Below are 20884 nucleotides of genomic sequence, written 5' to 3'. Positions count from 1 at the left end.
TATTGTAAAGCTGACCTGGCGACTTAGAATTTGGCCGCTGGTCGGTAGTCTAAGCGTACCCTTCTGAGCTTTGAGAAGGATATACGAACTACTGGCCTTTGCTTACACCTGCCGTCTCCCGTTCAGCGCGTTCTTCTGAGAACAATCGGCTCGTGATGCGCTAGCTCTGCCACCCGCAGAAAACGCAGGAAAAAAGAAACCTCTGCCAGGACACATCCCATCTCAGGAAAAAGCACACAGTCTCGCTGGTATACCAACGCCTTCCCGCACCGAAGCTTTTCTATATGACCCTAACCCTAACCCGGACTTCCAACACAAAGGTGCCGGTCTAACTCAAAGGGAGAGGGAACCTTCCGCCCTGCCCAAGCCACCAGGGCCCCCGCCCTTCTGCCCGTCAGATCAAACGACCGGATATGCCGCCCCAGCAAGCAACACATTGTTTTTGATGAATAATTATAGTTTAACGGTGGGGTAGTATTAGCAGTAAACTTTCAGCTACTTTTTCCAAGCAGAGCTTTATAGACGATTCCATGTGTTTGCAAGGCCATGCTGATGGCATCCACCTTCTTAACATGAGTAGTTAAACTACAGTGGTACAGAATAATCTCTTTGTTTTGAGACCAGCATCCAGTATTATTTTGTCTGTTTTTATTTTTTGTAAAGCACTTTAACGGTGGAACCTCTTGTGGGCGGTTTAAAAATCGCCCGGGTGGGGGGAAGGTAGGAATCACCCGCAGGGTAGTAATTGCAGACGGTGCTAGTTGTCAGTACGGCGTACCTTCCCTCGCACAGGCGAAACCATTCTCTTCCTAAATAAGGGTCGAAGCTGCCTTTGATGGTGAGTAAAGCACTATCTAAATCAACTGTATTTAGATTTTTGTTGCTTAGTGTGTTTGAGCTCATGAAAGTACATTTGACGCCTGCCTTAAAAAGGGCTTGTATGTATATGTAAAGCCATTTGAGTCTTGCTGATGCTGCCCTATAAATGTGTGCTTGTTATACTATAGGGATCAGGCTTCAAACAACCTATTTACACATCTCTTTTAAGACATACAAGTATAAATATATTACAAAGACTGGCTAATATCTGAAGACTGAAGACGACAGTGGGTAAAGTTAGTTTTTTAATAACTGCTGCCTCTCAGGTCAACATATATTAGATCAAGAAACCTATATATACATTTTTGGAAAGGAGAAAGTTTAAACTTTGCAATAAAAGTAATAATGAATCGCCTTCCCCGTCTTTTCCGACAAAGGCACGATCGTGAGCTACCTTGCCCACAGGGATTCTGTTTCCATTATTTAGTTTAATGTGCTGTACACTTTTTGATTAATAATACTCATTATTTAAAAATGGTAAAAAAAAGTGGCGCTGGAATAGTTCGTGTCTATTATAATCCTGATCCCTGACGTCAAGAAACTTTTTGTTTATTAAAGTAATGAAGAAATATGAGCTTTTTATGTCTGAGTTGTTACAAAATAAATTACGTGGCCAAATTTAAACACACAGTCTTCCAGCAACTGGTCGATAAAACCCACAATTTATGGATAAGAATCACACCAGCCCTTCTGCATAATCTGAAAATCCATGTATAGAGAGCTTTTTTTCTCATAACGTATAAAAATAAAATACGGGATTATGTTACTGCACACTACATTAATCGTCTTGTGTAGACATATGCGCTGTCAGTGTACATTTGCTTCTCGTCGAGCCGGCGACGCCGCTAGTGCGTCAGCTTGCGCGGCTATTTCAGTGCCACTAATAATTAATATTTCTCTTCCTATACTGAAAGCAGCCAACGACTGTATTGGAATATCAGGCTTCGTGAACACAGTGCTGTTTCGGCTTACCTTCTACATCGTGATCAGCGACATTCACCGTAAAAACCACGAACTTAATACACGTCCATGGTAAAAACCAACGTTTGTGAAGAGTTGTTGCGCTTGTTTGCACTTGCAGTGAAGAGTTGTTTCCTCGTGTTCAAAACGAACTGGCGGGGATTGCATTGCAATTCTGATTGCATTCGTGCATTTGTCCTTCACTGATCCTGAAAACGGACGGAAAAACTGCAAAAAAGACTTCATTTCTTATTGTGAGGCAGTTTTTATTAATGTAGTTTATTATTCATTGTTGCGAGTCTTCTATTTCCCATTGTCTGTTGACACAACTTCTACTTCCGGCGAAATCAGGGGAATGATACTCTATTCTCAAAATCTCTTAACGTTCTCCAACTCGAACATAAACATTAATAATATGCAGACGCTGAAAATGCACACAAGGCTGTATTAATGCTTCATGCTTATTCTTTATTTAAATAACTGAAAATATAATACAGTGATCATCAACTTCAATTTTAACATGGTTAGCAGTCAACACATTTAATAAAATACAAGAGCACGAAGAAATTATGTTCGTTTAATCATATGCATTAAAATACTACAAATCTTTATGTGACTAAACTCTAAGACCCTCCCTAAAAAAACAAACAACAACAGCAACAAGAAAAAAAAAGCAAAATCATGTGCTTTTATAAGTGCCAAGTTTGCAGAATTACAGATTAAACTCCAGTTGCTTGTACCTCTTGTCACTGACAACGAATATTTCCTAACGTGCAGAGTGTGCAGGGATCAGATTTTGTAAATAAAATAATTGGACAACAGAAATAGGACTTACTGTTCACCTTGTCAGCAATGTATACGTTCATTTTTTCCATGTTATTTACACATGCATACATACAAATTGGGCATGCACATCCTGTCGAGTCAAAAGTTGAATTCATTTCAGTATATATATATATGCTGATGACATGATATATTACAGGGTTGACTAGAAATCTGACTGAAATATCAAATCATAAATTATCAGTTAACTGAAAGCTTATGCTTTGCCTTTGGATTCTGCTGAATTGCATCATAACAATGTATATAGATGCTATAATAATAACTCACTATGAATTTTCAGATTATTAAACTGTTTTATAATACTGTATTATAATACTATTGTTTCACTGTTGTTGATTAGTGGAAGTATATTTATTTAGGAGAATGAACCAAAACTGCAGTTTGACTAGATTGTTTTGTAGGTGCATCAACAGTCATTATATTCTTTATAATTGACCCTCCACAATTAATATATATATTTTTGTTTAACACTAATTGTGCACACACACACATACTCCTTTTCTCTTTCTCTCTCATTGCTGATGGGACACATGTTATTTCCTTCTTCAGTCTTGGCAATTGTTTCAGCTTGCCGGTCATGAGCCATGGATGAAGACTCCTGTTCCAAGTTCATTGGTTCCTTGACCAAGTACCTTCAGTCTCTTTGCCACAGTTATGTAGAATTTGAGACAGGTGTTGAGCTAGTGGGCCACATTTACCTGAATGTGGATACTGCCAAGAAGATTGACTACGTGTTGAATGAATCTGTGTGTAAAAATGGGGCCAATGTGGTCAAGTTCACCAGCAACAGCTACCATGCACAGCCTGTGGAAAAGCAGAAATCAAAGAAGATTACAGCTGAGACCCCTACAAAGTCATCAGAGAGTGATCCTAAAAAGAAAGCTGATGATGATGATGTCATAATTGTTGGATCTGAAGCATCCAGAACTAGAGGGTCAAGGCTTGGACAAAGAGTGGGACAGCCAGGTCAAACGCAGAGGGGAATGTCTGGGAACAGTGGGGACAGATTGCAGCATGGGATGGGCATGGGAACATTTCGCTCTCCTAGAGGCCCCAATCCCCGAATGTCTGGGCCATATGGTGGAGTGAACCCCCGAATGGTTAACACCTATCAGCAAGGCTACAGAGTGCCTGGACAGATGGCAGGCAGTACAGCAACACAGCCCCAGTATCCGGGGCCTGGCATGACACGAATGAGACATAGAACCGATATCCCAGGCATGAACCAGCCCTACCTAGCAGCGCAGCAGGCTGGCAGAAATATGCCAGGAATGGTGCCTCCTCAGGGAGGAGGAGTAGGCATTGGGACAGGCAGGTTGGATCCTTCTCAACGAATGCAGCCTCCGAACATTGGCATGCAGCGCAATCAAGTGCAAAGGGCTGTCAACTCAGCTCGAAGGGCCTCAGACCCAGTGGACACTGATATTACTTTCATGCGAGAGGAATATGTCCGACCTACAAATCAGCAAGGTACAGATTTATTTAATATTTTTCTATGTCAGATTGTGTATTACTACATATGTGTTTAGCACACAGTGTAATGATAGGTTGTTACCAATGCATTGGGAGTTTATTTTAGTATTAGAAGACAGCTGAAGTAGCTTTCAATTGGTTTTTTCCTAATCAACAGCATGGTGTATATAAAAAGGCAGAACTTTCTTCTAAAAGATGTGTAATTTAAAAAAAAAAATTTAAACAGCTGTACCATTTAATGTCAAACAGTATAGGAGGTGAAGGGGTAGCAATCTGGGCTATTTATGGAACTTAGTGGCCACAATATGGACTTCATGAGATGGCTTTTGTGTTTTGTAATTTAAGTAAAAAAAATCTTTCTTCGCTATGATAGTTTTTGACTACTACTTTTTTTTTTATTTTATTAATATAGAGCAACTAATTTTTAAAAGAAGTGGAAATAATAAAATGATGTAAAATTTAAATGTAAATTTGCAGGTGTGTAATACAGTAAAGGGTAAAATATAAAATAGGGCTTTGTTTATAACCTACCTGAGCATGCATAACATAAACAAAAGTACAAATGAATAAATAAGTATTACTTTCAATATAGTATGCTGTCGTCATGTGTAATAATTTAATTCCCTCATGGCTACCTGACATTTTGTAGTTAATATGTTTGTTTCATATTTGAATCTTAAAAATGCAGTCAGTGTGTAATTACTGAGTCTTTCTACATTCCTACAGATATGAGTGTTAACCCAGCAGCCCACATGCAGCCACATCAACCTCACATGCAAGGGTCCCAGCAGCATAGCCAGGCTTCCCTGGCAGCCTCACAGCAGGCGCAATCGTCATCTGCCTTGAGCATGATGACGCAGCGCTTCGGATATTCCCAGACACACCAGGAGCAGCAGCAGCAGCAGCAGCAGCAACAGCAGCAGCAGCAGCAGCAGCAGCAGGGACCAGCACATCTACAGCCCAGATTCCAGGGTCCCTATTCTCATAATGTACCCTACAATTCTAGCATGGCGCCTGGCCAGGCAGGAGCTATTTCCAGCATGGGCACACAGCCGATGATGTCTGCTCAGCAGGACTCCAGCGCTGGGATGGCCAGCACAGGCATAATGAACGCAGGCACGGCAACAGCCGGCAGCATTTCGCCTCCAAATGCTGACAACAGTACTATGCCACCAGTGTCACAGTCAGCATCTTCCACACCAGTCGGGCTGGGTGGGGGGATGCCTCTCCCTGTCACCACCCACAGCATCTTCGATGACCACTTGCCAGTGAGCTCATCCTCTGCGCAGGGAGAAACCACAGGTAATACTGAGACTACTGCATTAGGCACAATGTCTCTACCAGTTTCGACTCCACAGGGTCAGGTGTCAGGGTCCAGGTCAGATAGTGGACAGGGAGGCTTGATGATTGACCAGGTGTGGAGTCAGTCCACAGCCTTGGGACATGGGGACAGTATTTCCCATAGGGAATCAGTGAGTGGGCTAGCAAGGGACAGTGTAAGACATGATCAAGAGGTGGGTTTTAATGCACTAGCATCTAATACTGCTGCTGGTTCTAGAGACACTGGTGTTCGGTTTAACTCGAATTCGTCATCTGATGTCAAAGATGCAAATATTTTTGACATTTTGTCCGACTTTCAGCCATCCACATCTCTTTCAGCATCTCTTCCTTCGTTGTCAGTGTTGAGTAACAGCTCAGGTGCAAGTGGTGGGGCAAGTAATAGTAGTGCTGCACTACAGGCAAATTTTCTGGGACAGCCGCCTCTACAGACGTCAACCTCAGGTTCTCAGATTGTTGGGAAAATTGATAATGCAATGACTGGCACCAATGTTGCTAGAGACTCCCAGAGTTCACTATCCTATGGGGCTGGATCAGATGTGAAACTTGATCCTGGACAAATTGGTGTGACTATTGCCACCTCAGTTTTGCAAGAGACAACGGAAGCAGCCGTGAATGAAGTCCCAGCAATGTTTCTTGCACCACTGGGAATCACAGACTTGGCCTCTGGTGTCCCATCACTGCAGAACACCCAGGGCTCAGATGAGGGCAACAAACGGAGCGGGTCTTCATCATCTGTGTCGCTAGATGCTTTAAGTCCATTCTCAAGTGCATCACAGGTAGCTGGACAAGATAGCACTGGGAGCTGCTCAGTCAGTAAGTTTTTTTTAAAAAAATAAAATGGACCCAACTTTTTTCACCCAGTGCACCTCTTTTGTATGATTTTAATACTTTCTCTTGCTTTGAGTGTTTGTAGGAAATGGTGCATTCTTTCTGTGTGAACTTTGGTAGTTGCCGGTTTGCATGTCTTGGGAATGTTTGGGGTTCTTGTGTTGTAAACATAGCATGACATAGCCTTTCCAATGCCTCTGAGATCTCTGCTTACTATAGACCTTTGCTACCACTACAGGTTTTCTCAAGCATATCTATATTTAGACAATTCTGTAGAGCTATAGTTTGTGTGTGTATGACCGAAATTATAATGAAGAAGCATCAGAAACTAAAGAAGTGACGATGAGGACTTTACCAGAATCCAGAAGACAACAGCAAGATTTGTAAGAGTACAGTTTTAAATCAGTTTGCAGGCTGCATTAGCACTGGCAACTGTTACCTATCATTATCCAAAAAAACATAAAGGGGATGTCTTGCGGTTGGGACTTTGGCCTCAACTAGCTGAATTGTTTCAATAGGTGACAGCCAGAGAAGATCAGAGAAGATGGCCCAGAGAGTTGATGGGTGGAAGGTGGTTTAATGTATGTGGAGTATTAGGGAGGGTGGTTGGTTGGAAGACACCAACAAAACGAATCATGACTACAGTTCTCTTAAAACTACCAACAGTGACAGTTTTAGTTGAGAAAATGTCATGGTTTTGTATTGCTAGTGATAAAAGGCTAAATGCTATGGAAAAGAGACATTTAGGGTGGGAGTGCTGCATGAGGAATTTTGTAGGGGTAGAAAAGTCTAATGTTGACACTGAATGCTTTTTTCTTGATTACTTACATCAATGTAATAATGTGTTGGGTGCTCATGATCTGTCTTTAGAAATACTAACAATTGTAACATATCACAAAAATGAGTTCCCTCTGGTAGAACTAGCTTTCATTTTGCAGGAGTTTTATATGGTTTAGTGCCTAAGAAAGACATTTGTCTTCCTTAACATTTTTCAATTTCTTTTTAAGTAAAAGGCCATTTTTTTTTGAGAAGCAAATATTTTATAATACATTTTTTGAGAGCTGACTGCAAACATGACATTCAAACTTATTGTTTATGTACAGTATGACTTTGGATATTTTTTGTCACAATAACTTACTATCTAGGACATTTTTTAAAAAGAGTGACCAGTGATTCTTCAAGTGAATATTTCAGTTATGCGTATAAATAGTTGGGTGCATAAATTTATGTGTATATACTCATCCAAATTTGTATCCATTTATTATTTGCTCGATGTTTTCTACTTATTTGTGGTGGGGTTTTTCTTTTTTTTTTTTGTGGTGGGGTTTTTCTTCATTTCTAAAGCAATGTTCATATAGATACAGTATGGGCATCTACAATTAGTAATTGAATAATAACTGGGTTGAGAGGTTGATCATTGTAGTATCGTGGTATGATGGTATGGTTCTGTGTTGGTTAAAATCCATGCCTTTACTAAAAGTAGATATTATACTATTGACTATTTTTAATAAGCTAGGCACAGGACTACAAATGATTTTTTTTTAAAGTTACAATAAAAATATAATTTAAATAACTCAACTGCATATTTAGAATGAACTTAGAATAAATGAAGTTCAAAGAAGATTTTATTTATATTTTTATCTCTTCCCTGCCTGGCATTAAAATTTTACCCCCCATTTTTTTTAATAATGCTTTTCGTGAAGTAATAGGTGTTTGAAAGTAACCTTGCATAATTACTCTTTGGTCTCCTACCTTGCACTGTAAATATATTTATCTCTGGAGTATGAATATTTCAAAATGTTTAAAACATTTTATGACAACATAGTTGACCTCAGTTATTTTGTTTTATTCGTTCACCTTGTACTTGCCTTCCCTCATACCTGTTTATATTTTGTTTTTCTGTAGGTTTTGCTATAAATTGGAAAAGAACACAAATGCTGCAGATTTTTAATATTTTAGACCAGTTCATTAACTTTTTTATGGATAGTTCAGGACAAATATTTAAAATTTCTTTGCACTGAACAACATAATGGTTTTCAATTCCATTGTCACAGGACAGAGTGTGGCATAAACAGTGGTACAACATATATTCTGAGCTTAAATGTGCTTATGAACAATTCTTATATAATAAGTAATTAGATTCTTGTACATATTCCTTCGTTTGTATTTTTGAGCTTTCTATCGATCCTGTTGGCATGCATGCATCCTAATCCCTTGGTGTGGGTGTGTGTGCATATGTGTGTGTCTTTTTTGTGTGTGCATGTACATATCTGCACTTTTTGCTGCCTGTAGGATCTGCTAGTCAGCCACACACCTCAGACTATGAGTCAGGCGGGGACTCGGCATCAACAGAAAAGTTAGCTAGTCCTCAGCACCTATCTTCTTCCCAGCGACAGCTGAGGCCTTTATCCATCAGCCTAGTTCCAGTAGATTCCACGATGGGCAAACAAGTACGAGAAAAAAGAGAAGTGGCACAAAAACAGAACTCACAAGACGAGTGGACGAAAGACAGTAGAGGTGAGTTAGTGCAAGTTGCACAGTCATGCATGTACATGTGCATTTTATGGAGATTTTCTTTCTTGTGTGGAGCATTAAGTGGATATGTCACTGTTGTGTTGTGCTTTGCTTTCTCCCAGATATGTGTGTAGACATTATTATTCCAAGCAGTATGTTGACCATGTAAACAGATCAAAGATATCTCTGTCTTCATTCCAGCAATATTGGTATGTAGTAGGTATTTTGAAGATTTCAAAAAGGGCAACTTGAGGCAGCTTTTTTATCTTTAACTACTTATAGGTGATGAGGATATCCAGCCAGTTCAAGTTGTCACATTGTCACATGTTTTGGCATTTTTTTAAAATATTTTTCTTAATTAGCATGTTAGATTTTTGAGAGACAATGAGGGAATCTTTGCCTTCAGCTATTAATGAAGCTACTACAATTGTTGTATAAGTAATTGTATCCAAAAGTACTGATCATTAAAAGTGGAAAAAAAGAATCATGCAGAATCCTTTTATGTTTGATTTACATTTAATAGATAACAAAAATGATCATAGAATTTGTAAAGTGCATTTCACTGTGTGAGAGCTCAGGGTGCTGTGCATGAAAGACGATTAAAAAAGATTAAGAAAAAAAGAACAAGGAAAAGTATCAAAATTGTTTTGACACAGTTTTCATTTCTAATTTTAGGAAGCTTTATTTTGCAAGATGTTTTTCCTGGATGTTTTAACAAATGAGAATGCCCAAGAGAAACAATTGCCAATGCAAGCACACTTTAGCCCTGCTCTTTTGCTATTTTTCAATGCCATTGAGTTGTTGTCTCTGACTTGGCGTACAGGTGTAACCAGTGATGGATCAAGTAATTCTGGCTTTGAAAGTGAAGACTTAGATGATGATGATATTGACCCATCGTACAAACCACCCACCAGAAGTGCAAAGGCTAAAGGTAAGTCAGCAACTTTTTCCAGTGTCAACCTTGCAGTGGTCAGTAAAGCAACCCCTATTGCATTTTAAGACTTTATTTGGTGCAACATCAACCGTGAGCGCGCTTTTGTAGTATTGTTGTTATTAAGTTATTTTTACTTATTTAAGTCTTAGCAAGAAGCCAATAACCTTGCATGTTTGCAGACCCAGAAGCTCTTAAAGGGATTAAAAGAGGTAAAGCCAGACAAATGGGCAAAACACCCAAAGGGAAGAAGAGGAAGACACAGAAGTCTGAAACAGGTGGGTATCAGTCAGTTTTGAGGGAGTATATTCCAGAAAGTCTTACTATTTCTCTTTTCTAGTTTATGTAGAAATTAATGCACAGGAGAGAAAATGAAGGAAAAAAAAATGTGGAAATCGACATCTTTATCCAGCTTATTTACACACAAATGTGTATGCTTAGGCACATGCAACAAGGATATAACAAGCCTTGCATACATAAATAATGTATTTTTCTTTTTCAAGCGGTAATTCTTCAGTTGACTTTGGCAGGCCTTGTCACCCCAGGTCTACATCCAGAAGAGTGCTCTGAAGATCCTTCAGATGTGTTGTCACCAGGAGGTGCTCCATCACTCCATGATCAAGAAGCTTTACCATCATCACCACCTGCATCTTCAATACCAACAGAGTTTTCGTCACCTCCACCTCTGTCAACGCCACCGCCACCACCACATTTTACTGGAGCTTCCCCTTCTCCTTTGCGATCATATACAGGGTGAGGTGCAGGTCTAGTTGGTTGTGTTTTTGTGTGTGACAGGTCATTATCTGAATCACACCATTTCTTAGATGTGGCTTATTATTTTGTATTGCAATCATTCCTGTGTTTCTGCATTCTGACAGAAATGTTACAAAAATTTATGAGTACTAAGGGATCTAGGCCTTGTTTCATCAGCCACCATTAATCATATGATGGTTTGAGAGTGTATTCTGAAATGCAGAAGGAGAAAAATTTGTGATCCCAGAGCACATACTAATGCAACAGTATAGTACATTACTTCAGCAAAAAGGCTTTAAATTACCCTGTTACAGTAAATTGAATTGTTGTGATATAATATTGTTGCTTGGTGCATAATTATTTAATTGACTGCCACAGCCTAGTTTCAGAAGAGAAGCTATGTTCATAATTTTTAAAATTTGAATAAAAAACTCCATTGTATTTTTGAGGAAGAGACTTTTGTATATTGATATTCTCACTTGCTGATGGAAACGAATCTCCAGTTTCCTTGACGCTGTTATTACAGACTGGCTGCCATGTCAAATTCTAATAGATGTTTTGATGCTCTCAAGGAGTTACATGCACCCAAGGAAATGATACAGCAATTCCATTACATGGCTTCTTGGATATATATATATACGACCTTCCTACTATAATTTTAGAGTGAGATAAGGTCACTTCCTGTAATTCTTGTCTGTGGTGAAGATGGCTGTGTGGGAAGGGCTTGCTTGCTTGGCTGAAAAGTCTTCCACCACAGTTTGCTCCAGGAAAAACCCCCACATGGTTTCAACTCTATACTTGGGTTCTTCCCAGCATGAGCTAAAGATAGCTGAGTAAGATTTGTGTACTTCATGAGCAATATTTTGTCGTTGGTCAACAGGCATGTTGAGAATCTCTACAAGCCAGGCTCCTTTGTACTCCTTCACATGGGCAGTGAGAGATCTCGAACTAGGAGCACACAGTGTCCTGCTGAAGTGAGTGACTGATTTAGAGATTTGAGATAAAATAATTGTGTTAACTGACAAATTTTTCTGCATAATGTCATATGAGGGATGTTCCATTTCTGTCCAGACTTGGAAATAAAATAAACCCAGAGAATTGTTCTTAACAATTTTTTTTTCTTATTCTTCAGCTTTTTAAAAACTTTTCCAACATGGTCGATGCCAATTGCAACACATTTTTGGCCCTATTGATTTGTTTTTTAAAACACTGCAAAAACACTGATTTTGGCATCAATTTCAGCTGTTCCCTCACTCCAGCAATGAGTTCCTCTTGAGTTTCGAAGTTCACTCCACACAGGGGTTCTTTCAGCTTCAGGAACAACCAAAAGTTTTATGGGGCATGGTCTGGTGTGTATAGGAGGAGGTTTCAAAATCTGAACACCCAGTTGCTCAAGAAACTCCAATGTGAGGTTAGCTGTGTGGACAGGAGTGTTGTTGTGATGGAGCCACTGACTTTTGAGGGTTTTTAGACAACCTCATACCATTGCTGCAAAAACTTCAGGAATTCACAACCTTTGTTGACATTGTCTAGTTCTCTTGATGTCCTCGGCCTTGGTTAATCATGTTTATCATCATAGCTAAAATGACCACTACCAAATCACCAAAACCAATCTGTGACAGTTGTTTTAAATTGGGCATCATCGCTATAAGTTTCTTTCAGCCCCTGCAAACCGTCAACAGCCTGAAAGCCACACTGAAAGTGATGGCAGCGTGCTGATGGCACTGGAGCATCACTCACTGGAGCATTCATTGATCTGCTTTTCCTTTGGCATCAGGGAAAACTAGGGGAAAAAATTACAAAAAAAATTTTGAAACACCCTGAAGAATCACTCTAATGAGTCTGCATGGTCTGCACTTGCTGGAAGCACCCAAAATACTTAAGTCCAGGCTGAAGTGAAACATCCCTCATATCTGCTGTATCCACATTTTTGCCTTTGATAAAATGTTGCATTTGTGATTAAAGGCTGAACTTTACAGCAGCAAAGAATGGAAAAAGATCCGGCAGAGGGAAATGAGGGTATTTGTGAGACTAGATTAAAACAGTCAGTTAAGAATGGCCCCTAGAGTAGCCGGCACTGCTTCTCCCCTCCCTCAGGTCAGACCATTCTTTCCCACCCTAAGCTAAAGGTTTGGCCTTTAACACACATCTCAGTAGTTGAGCACTTGAATGTATATTTACAATTAACAGATGCTTATACAACAATTTCCAAGTACAAAGTAAGTGCCACTGGGTAAGACAAGCACGAGTGGACGTGAAAGCAATGTCGAGGTATATGTATATTCAAAGGTATTTGCATACTGACTTGAATGTTTGGCAGTCCTTATGCCAAAGAGAAGCACCATTGTGCCTTAGTTTATTTGTCCATCAAGGTAAAGTTTTACTCTGAATTTTATTTTAAAAACATTTATCTGCTGGGTTTATAAATTATTGGCTGTGAGACTGCTTTATATGCTAGGTTATTTCAACACCCAAGGGTCAACCGGATGGGATCTGGGTGCACACACTTCACTCTGCTGGTGGTGGGCTGTGGCAGTTACCCAACGAGGACCAAATAGTTGATCTGAGGGTCGAGCCAGGTGACATAAAGCAAGTGTTGAACAATGCAAGTGTCAAAATTGTTGGATCAAAGGTCTTTTACAAGTTTGAGGATCGGTGAGAGCCTTCTCTTCATAAATTGAATACTTTGCATGTAAACTGCATGCAGCTTGCGTATTCTTCCTGGACATGCTAGTCACCCAGTTTGTGTTACTGTGGTCTGCTGGCATGCTGTTGCTTATTCAGGTGTGCTCAGTCTGGAGGTTTGCCATACAAACTGTTTTTTACTCTTGAAAAAAGAGGTTACAGCAGTGTTGAATTTTAAAATTGCATTAATTCTTTGCTTTATGGTTTTCCTCCTTCATTTTCCTGTGTTGGTTGTCACTAGGGCTAACCCGAGTCTGAAGTCACTGTCGGGATTAATAGAATGTAATGCTCACAAAAATGTGTTGTAACTAATTTTTTAAAATTTGGTTCGTGTCATGTATTCAATTTTTTAGACTATTGTAAGCACGTCTAATGTAAGAGCATATCAATGAGGCATTAAGCTAAGGGCAAGTCTACTTTTGTGGCTTCATTGCAACTTACAATTCGACCTCATTTAAAAAAAAAAAAAAACCAAGTTGTATATTTCCTAATATAATGGATCTAAAGTTTTTTTTCCATGTTCAGTTGATTGTCCTGCATTATAAGTCATGTGGGCAGTGTACTCCACTCTTTGGTGGCTTTATGCTGACATGACAAACTGGTGAACTGAACTCAGATCATTTACTCAGATAACTGTGCTAGCATTATGAATTAGCTCTCCATTCTCTTCCATTTTATTGGTTGGGTTCAAATCTTTTCATTCTTCTACTGCTAAGCATTTGTTACAAAAGCTTTATCATTTTTTTCTTTTCCCCAAGGTGATCAGATGGATCTGATGAACGTTTCTTTTTTCTTGCAGGTGCATTTGTCTGGCAATTTATAAGAAACTTTCTAAGTAATTCTTTGTTAGTGATTTTGAACAATGAAAAATGGTCAAAATGATTATCGTAAGGTCCAAGTCTTTTTTTTTTTTCAACTGTTCATGCATTCGTCACTTTCTTGGAAACTTGGATGACACCATCAGCCTCAGTAACTGTTTGTAAGTGCTCCTGAGAGGTGTAAAAGGTAAAGAGGGTAGGAGGGAAATCTGGTCAGTAGTGTGGACACAGGAGAAGCATTTTTGGAAACAAGTAATATATGAATGAAAATTGAGAGAAAAGTTGTGTCAGATTGCGTTTGAAATTGCTTATTATTTTCAGAATAATGGTCAGATGTTTATAAAGCACAGGTTGCAAGACTGATAATTTTGTCAAATACATGTTTTAACGTGTTATTCAGGTAATGCATTTAATAAAACCCTAGTCCTTAAATTTGTGAACAGATTGATAATACTCTCAGGTAAATCCGTAAAGCGATTTTGTTTGTTCTCCTGAACACTTTTTGATATTGGTGAAGCCAGTCTCAAAGAATATTCAGCATCTTTTCCCATTTTGACATTTTGTCCATCCTACAGTTGAAAATACCTCTTTCCTTTGCTGTATGTTGTATCCTCCACTTGTTTTCTTATTTATTTTTGTTTGTTTTTGCTATTTGTGTCACTTCTTATAGTCTCTTTATTCATTTTTATTTTTACATTATTTTAGTAGTTGTCTGTATAAGTGATGTCAGTGTCATGCACTGATGGTGATCCCTGACCTAAGTTACTGTTTTTGCGGATTACATTTCATTTTTAAGTTGTATTATTGTTAATATCAAATATTTTGCAATGATACCATCCAAGTCAGTGTTGATCTTCCCTGGGTAAGATCCAGAATGGGTGATGCTTGATGAGACAAAAGACATCCATAGATAAAAGAAAAACGATGTTATTGATAGAAGTTTTATTGTCTTAAACTTAAGTTGAATAAGTATGTGTTCAAAAATATTTTAAATGTTTTTGACATTACAGTTCCAGCAGATACTTGATAGTTTTTTTAATTCATACAAATCAGCATTGATAATTGGGTGATTCATCTAGTCTTTTTGGAGGTTATAACTCATTCCAAGTATTTTTGTAACAGTTATATTTAAAATGTTAATAAATATTCATATTTCACTTTATTTGATTTTGTGTTAATATGTATGTACATGTAACATAAAGAGTGAAGATGATATTTTAAAAATAAATCCTAAGCATATGCACCGAGAGAAGGGAAAAACATATATCTGTATCACAACTTCAATTTTTTAAGTAGTTTGACTCATGATAAAATAATTGATAGTATAATAGCAATCTAAGTCTTTATTTTGGACTAACAGGTATTGAAAATGGGTCCGATTGCAGTGTGTAGATTTTAATCTTTTTGTTTGCTGGTTATCAGTAAAAGTAATTTTCTGATTAATTTTTAATTATTGTCTTTACTTCAGTGTCTTCATATGCAGATTGTTTTAGTCTCTTTAACCCGTGTATATAAATTGGAGCAATGTGTGATCTAATTAGACTCTAATTATTTTTGGCAGGACTGTTTTAGAAACATGGTTTGGGATTTAGTTTTGATTCAGTTTTGACTGTTTTTAAGTGTATTTTTTATCCAAGAGACTCCTTCCCAGCTCTTGTGCAGTCTAACCAGGAATTAACATGCATGCATGCCTTGCCCATTTCACTCTTTTCATTTCTCTTTATATGCTAGTTTGCTCTTTGCCTCTTGGTCTCTTTGTCAGTCTGTTTCTTCGTCTCTTTTCCCCCTTTTTGGACTCTCTCTCTTACATTTGTCGTTATATAGCCCTAGTTGCTGGCACGGCGTTAAACACAAACATCTCTCCCTCACATACACACTCACACTCTTTCTTTGTCTATCTCATAAACATATTTAAACACGTATGCATGTTCACGGGAACATAAGACACTCTTTCTTTATCTATCTCATAAACATATTTAAACACGTATGCATTTTCATGGGAACATAAGAACATTTATACCAATCATGTAAACTTTGTATGAAAGTATTATAGCTGTAAGTTTTATTTTCATAGCAACTGTATCCCTCTCAAATAGTTCCCTAACATTAAAATAAACCTATAGTATCATGCATGCATCATTTGATTGTGTGTGCATTCATGAAATTGTAATGCTCTGTTTTGGATTATATTAAAAAAAAAAAATTCGGGCTACAGCTGAAATCTTGAAGACTAGATGAGTGTCTCACATCAACGTGTGATGACTTATTCCAAATACCATTAGTAGCGCCATCTTGCTGGATTTAGTGTAGTGTAAACGGACATGTTGTTGCTGCAGATAAATGGGTATGATGATATACATCTTTTTTGCTTAGTTTACATTGCATTCTACAGCCATTGTTAATTTGACATTGTTTTTGCACAGAATGACTCAGCTGTATTTCTTCTTGCAGCATCCTGCAGGGTCCTGAGTAATGCTGATTCACCTGCATGTTTTGGGTGCACATCTGCCTGGGGGTTCCTTCCTTTGTATGTCAAATGTATGAAGTAGAAGGAAACATTTATAAGGCAGCGCATGGAAACCAGCATCTAGTTTTTCTGCTGCAACACTTATATGCAGCAGCAGAGTACTTTGTATTTGTTTGGGGTTTTTTGGCATCTTGCTAGGGGGATGATTCACTTTCTTAGGCATATTGTATGGCATGTTTTCTCCTTAACCACCTATATATGATGGTGCATAGATATGTATGATGTTTTTACGTAAATTGTGTTAGCTTGTTGTAAAACCAAAGTCTGCAAAAAAGAGTTTGTCTATCCACATATTTATGTCTCCTTGTTTTTGTAGATTTTCAACAATACTAGTCAGAAAAATGTTGACAAAATTAATCATGCATCAGTCAAGAACAGTCACTTTCAAAATGTTTTATCCTTGAAAAGAAGGAATAGCCTCCGCCATTAGCTTTAATGTGTGACAGTTCTGGGCACAGTCTTTCACAAAATAAAAACTGTTCTCAACTTGTATTGCTGCAAGTAATTGCTTGAACATTTCTAGATAATTTTTGGGGAAAACCCTATGACCAGTGGCAGCTGCTGCCAGTTTTTAACAGATGTAAACTCTTTGATGCTAGCTTTATTCACAAGGGATGTGCTTTAGCTTGGTGCTGACAGATACATTTGAAGCACCAGATTCTTCTTTCTCTGTGTCAGTCACTCACGGCTTATCGTCTTTCTTTTCTATCATTATTTTTGTCATGGTCTTTGATGTTAAAATTGAATTGTGGCTGATGTTACTGTGAAAGAGAGTCCACCAGATGTGTTTAAGTGGATCTTATTGCTCTTTAAAGATATGATGATGTAAATAGTTACAGAATGCCAGTTGCTAGAACCTTGTGTTTGACAAGATGCAGGATCCACTGTTGTGATTTATTTATTTCAAAGATGGAAGAGGTGGAATATTAAAAATAACCCACCCTCTCAGCTATCATATATGACAGTGATCAGAACTATCGATGTGTAGAACTGATCTGACATTTAACAATATTGGAGAATTTCAAACTGCCATTATTTTTTATTAGCTTAGTAACAGAAAACAAGGCTTAAATAGAAGTTAGTACTACCTTATTGTACTGTTGGTTATCAATGAACATTAATATTATTTTGAAGGTTGGACCCGTGGTTGTTAGTGTTGGAGCTGTTTCCTTAATGTGCATGAATGAATAAAAAGGGGTGAAAGGATAAAACCATATTATTGCTTAATAATCAAAACAACAAAACAATATGTGGAGTTAACTAGTAGTTGTTGATTGTTGGGGAGATAATGTGCTTTTAGTGTATAAATAACTGTATATTCTTAGATGTACTTTTGTCAAGTGTGGAGTTTATATTGCCAAAGTTTATATTGCCAATATTAGGAGCAGAAAACTTACAGATTGCTAATATTAGGAACAGGAAACTTACAGTGTATAGGCCACTTCTCTGGTGAAACATAGTGGTAAAAACTATTTTTTCTATACATATTTTGTAGTAATTGATGTAGTTTTTCATGTATGTTTGTGGTGACACCAATTTAGCTAACTTGCAATGTTGGCTATCCGCTGGTTTTAAGTTAATGTTTTTTTCCAACAACAGTGTGGGTTAAGATACTCTTTTTGTCATCGACTGGCAGCTTTACATTGCCAATTAAACAGGAGACTTTTTTTTGTTCATTGGATAGCCGAAAACCCCATAGTCTAACCACTTGAAATACAGTCAATCAGATTTTATCGTCTCTATCTGTAAGTGAAACATGAACAGCTAAATTTTAATTGAGATCTTTCATTCTTTTTCACACACATGCACGACAAACACACATATTTGTGTATCCTGGAACAATACTGTTAAAGCCATAAAAATACCATTTTGCATTGCCATCTTTGAAACTGTTGTAGGCATCATGAACAATCCATACTGTTTTTTAACTAGTTCTTGTTGTATCGTTAACACATTCTGACTCCACAGCTATTTAAATGAAGATTTTTAAATGTTTATAGAGTTTTCACTCAAATATTAGTACTGATAATTATCCCTAGATTATTTTCAAGATAATTGTGCCTTTTTATTTTATATATTCTTCACTGTGTCATGTGATCCTTCAAGTTCTGATTTGTCTAGCATGTATAAAAGCTAGTGTTTTAGGAGAAGAGATAGCATAAAATAATTTTAACTGTAAACTTAAACTATTGTCTATGGAGGCAGCAGAGGACTTTACAACAGACCTTTTCACAGTTCTGTTCCTTCATGTTTGCTTTCTCACTTTTGTAGAGCTATTCTCTTTAGCTAAAAAGAGGACACATTATTTCCTGCTATTTCAATGTGTAGTTTGTGTCTTGTTCATGTACATTCATATTTACTGTTGTTATGCACAGGTGTACAAGATTTTAAGAAAGACATATTTTGTTGCAAGCCGCATTCTTTCTTTGAGTCATCTGCATAAGAACATTTAAAGCTGCCCTAGCTCTGTGATTCCTTGTGAAAGCAAGATCAGACTTGCCATTAATAATTTGGTTATCTGCTTTAAACCTTGAACACTGCCATATGCTGCATCTTATGTTCAGGAATTAGGGACAAAAGAGACATGCTGAAAAGAATTTCATTGTCAGCGACTTGAAATTAAAAAGATTTATTCTTGTAGAATTGCATATTCTTGAAAAGAAGACAAAGGCATCGTGTGCTGCAAGTGTTCATGTTGCATTATATAAATATTATATTGGAAAACTATATGCTTGCTGCCTGTCATGTTGTGATCTTTAAAGTGTTCTCTAGTCTCATTCATTCAGAAACTTCTACATCTGGTTTGACTTCTTTTCACTTTAATGTTGTTTAAATTCCTTTAAATGGGGCATCATATTTATTTACAAAGAGGTTTTTTCATCTTAGTCAAAGAGTGTCTAATGATATTTTATGTTAACATGCCTATGGTCTTTGTGTTGGCAGATTTCCACAGTATGGGTAAAAGTATGGGTAGACACTGCTATCCTTTCATTATATACCCAAATAAGTAAACCCTTTGCACATGTGTTTGCAGAGGTATGAATATATTCACGCAGATATGCATATACATGCTTGTAGACACAATTTCATGTATATCCACCCATCCTGTGTCTAATCATTTCCATATAGCTATGTAAATATAGACGCCCTTTAAGACATTATTTAAGACTAAATTCGAAAATTTTGGTTATGTTAATTTCAAAAAATGTAAAATTCTGGCACCATCATGTTCTGGCATAGAAAGCAGGTCATTGCGAGTTTATCATTAAGCGTGAAAGGACATTCATGTATACATTGGACGAGATTTCTGTTATTTAAAAAGTTTTTCACTTTCTTCATTACAGTTTCGTTATTTCTTGTTTAAGTCTAAAATGAGTATAAAAACAGTTTGTATTAGGATTTGGTTGTTTGTAGCATCAGTATATGGCTAAAGTATTTCAAAACCTTAAAATAGAAATTCTTGAATGATGAGAAGGGGGTGGGATTTATAATCCATGATTTTATTTTGTAGCTGATAGTTTTTAACTAGTAAGTTTTTAAATGAAAATTTTATTCATTTATACAGTTTCTGACAGTGTTGCTATTAAGAGGCGATATATATTCATGTTAGAATATAAATGGCATCAGCATTATTTTATGTTTTGAAGTTGATTATTATTTAAAGTTCTAAATGTTTCTTCCAAGTTTAGCTTAAGCATTTAAAGAATTCATTGTCTACTATGATTAAAGATCACTTCCTGCCAACAGCACAAAAGGGAAGATAATTTTTAAAACGTTTCTTTTGATGTTCTGTGTTGAACTTTTATTCCATAACTTCATTGTCATGGCAATCAAAGATGCTGATCTGGCATATTTATTTTTGACATCATCTGATAGTAACTGCCATTTGTAATCATTGTTTAATAATGATAATGAATAGTGTGTGTTTAAAGTTTAATGGGTTTTTGGTAAGTTATGCCTGTCATACCTTTTATGCTGATATCAACATTACACACGACTGAACCCAAAACAAAAGAGTTTGGAGTTTAGATTTTGTAATTCTGTTTACCTTACTGCGATGGTGCGAAATGTTTTGTCATCTGCAGACAAGATAAGCACATATCATTTTCCTTCAGCATAGCAGCCTATATTCCCATACTTGCTTTAACCAAGTTAATGTGAGCTGAAATTCACTCATCACATTGTCTTTATCATTGTTTACATTGAATGATGAGTAAATCTTTCTCACGAATCTCGGATGGTTATTCTTTCAACAGACTGTATGTTGGTGCAGACCTTGAAATTCCTGGCAATAATTGCAGATATTCCCCTGCCCAACCTCTCATACAATTA

General features: G+C 37.3%; 1 protein-coding gene across 3 annotated transcripts; it reads left to right on the top strand.

The window, feature by feature from the left end:
- Window positions 1-1942: 1942 nt before the first annotated feature.
- Window positions 1943-20783, top strand: LOC112565800 (mediator of RNA polymerase II transcription subunit 15-like). 3 transcript variants are annotated; one of them, XM_025241578.1, is made up of 10 exons: window positions 1943-2093; window positions 3250-4152; window positions 4882-5457; window positions 8617-8841; window positions 9662-9769; window positions 9952-10047; window positions 10300-10522; window positions 11403-11496; window positions 12981-13177; window positions 14007-20783. In XM_025241578.1, exons 2-10 carry the CDS (start codon window positions 3267-3269, stop codon window positions 14044-14046), a joined length of 2445 nt encoding a protein of 814 aa, XP_025097363.1. In that variant the 5' UTR covers window positions 1943-2093; window positions 3250-3266; the 3' UTR covers window positions 14047-20783. The 3 variants fall into 3 exon arrangements, with proteins under 3 accessions (XP_025097363.1, XP_025097361.1, XP_025097360.1); XM_025241576.1 differs by having other exon boundaries at window positions 4882-6309; window positions 16477-20783; XM_025241575.1 differs by having other exon boundaries at window positions 4882-6309.
- Window positions 20784-20884: the final 101 nt, after the last annotated feature.

This window comes from Pomacea canaliculata, linkage group LG6 (assembly GCF_003073045.1).
Source record: "Pomacea canaliculata isolate SZHN2017 linkage group LG6, ASM307304v1, whole genome shotgun sequence".
Lineage (NCBI taxonomy): Eukaryota > Metazoa > Mollusca > Gastropoda > Architaenioglossa > Ampullariidae > Pomacea > Pomacea canaliculata.
This window is presented reverse-complemented; position numbering and strand designations above follow the sequence as displayed.

Coding starts and splice junctions, on each gene's coding strand:
- LOC112565800 (XM_025241575.1), top strand. CDS start 3,267: ATGGATGAAGACTCCTGTTCCAAGTTCATTGGTTCCTTGACCAAGTAC. Junction 10,523..11,402: donor CCTTTGCGATCATATACAGG/GTGAGGTGCAGG, acceptor GTTGGTCAACAG/GCATGTTGAGAATCTCTACA. Junction 13,178..14,006: donor TTTTACAAGTTTGAGGATCG/GTGAGAGCCTTC, acceptor TTTTTCTTGCAG/GTGCATTTGTCTGGCAATTT.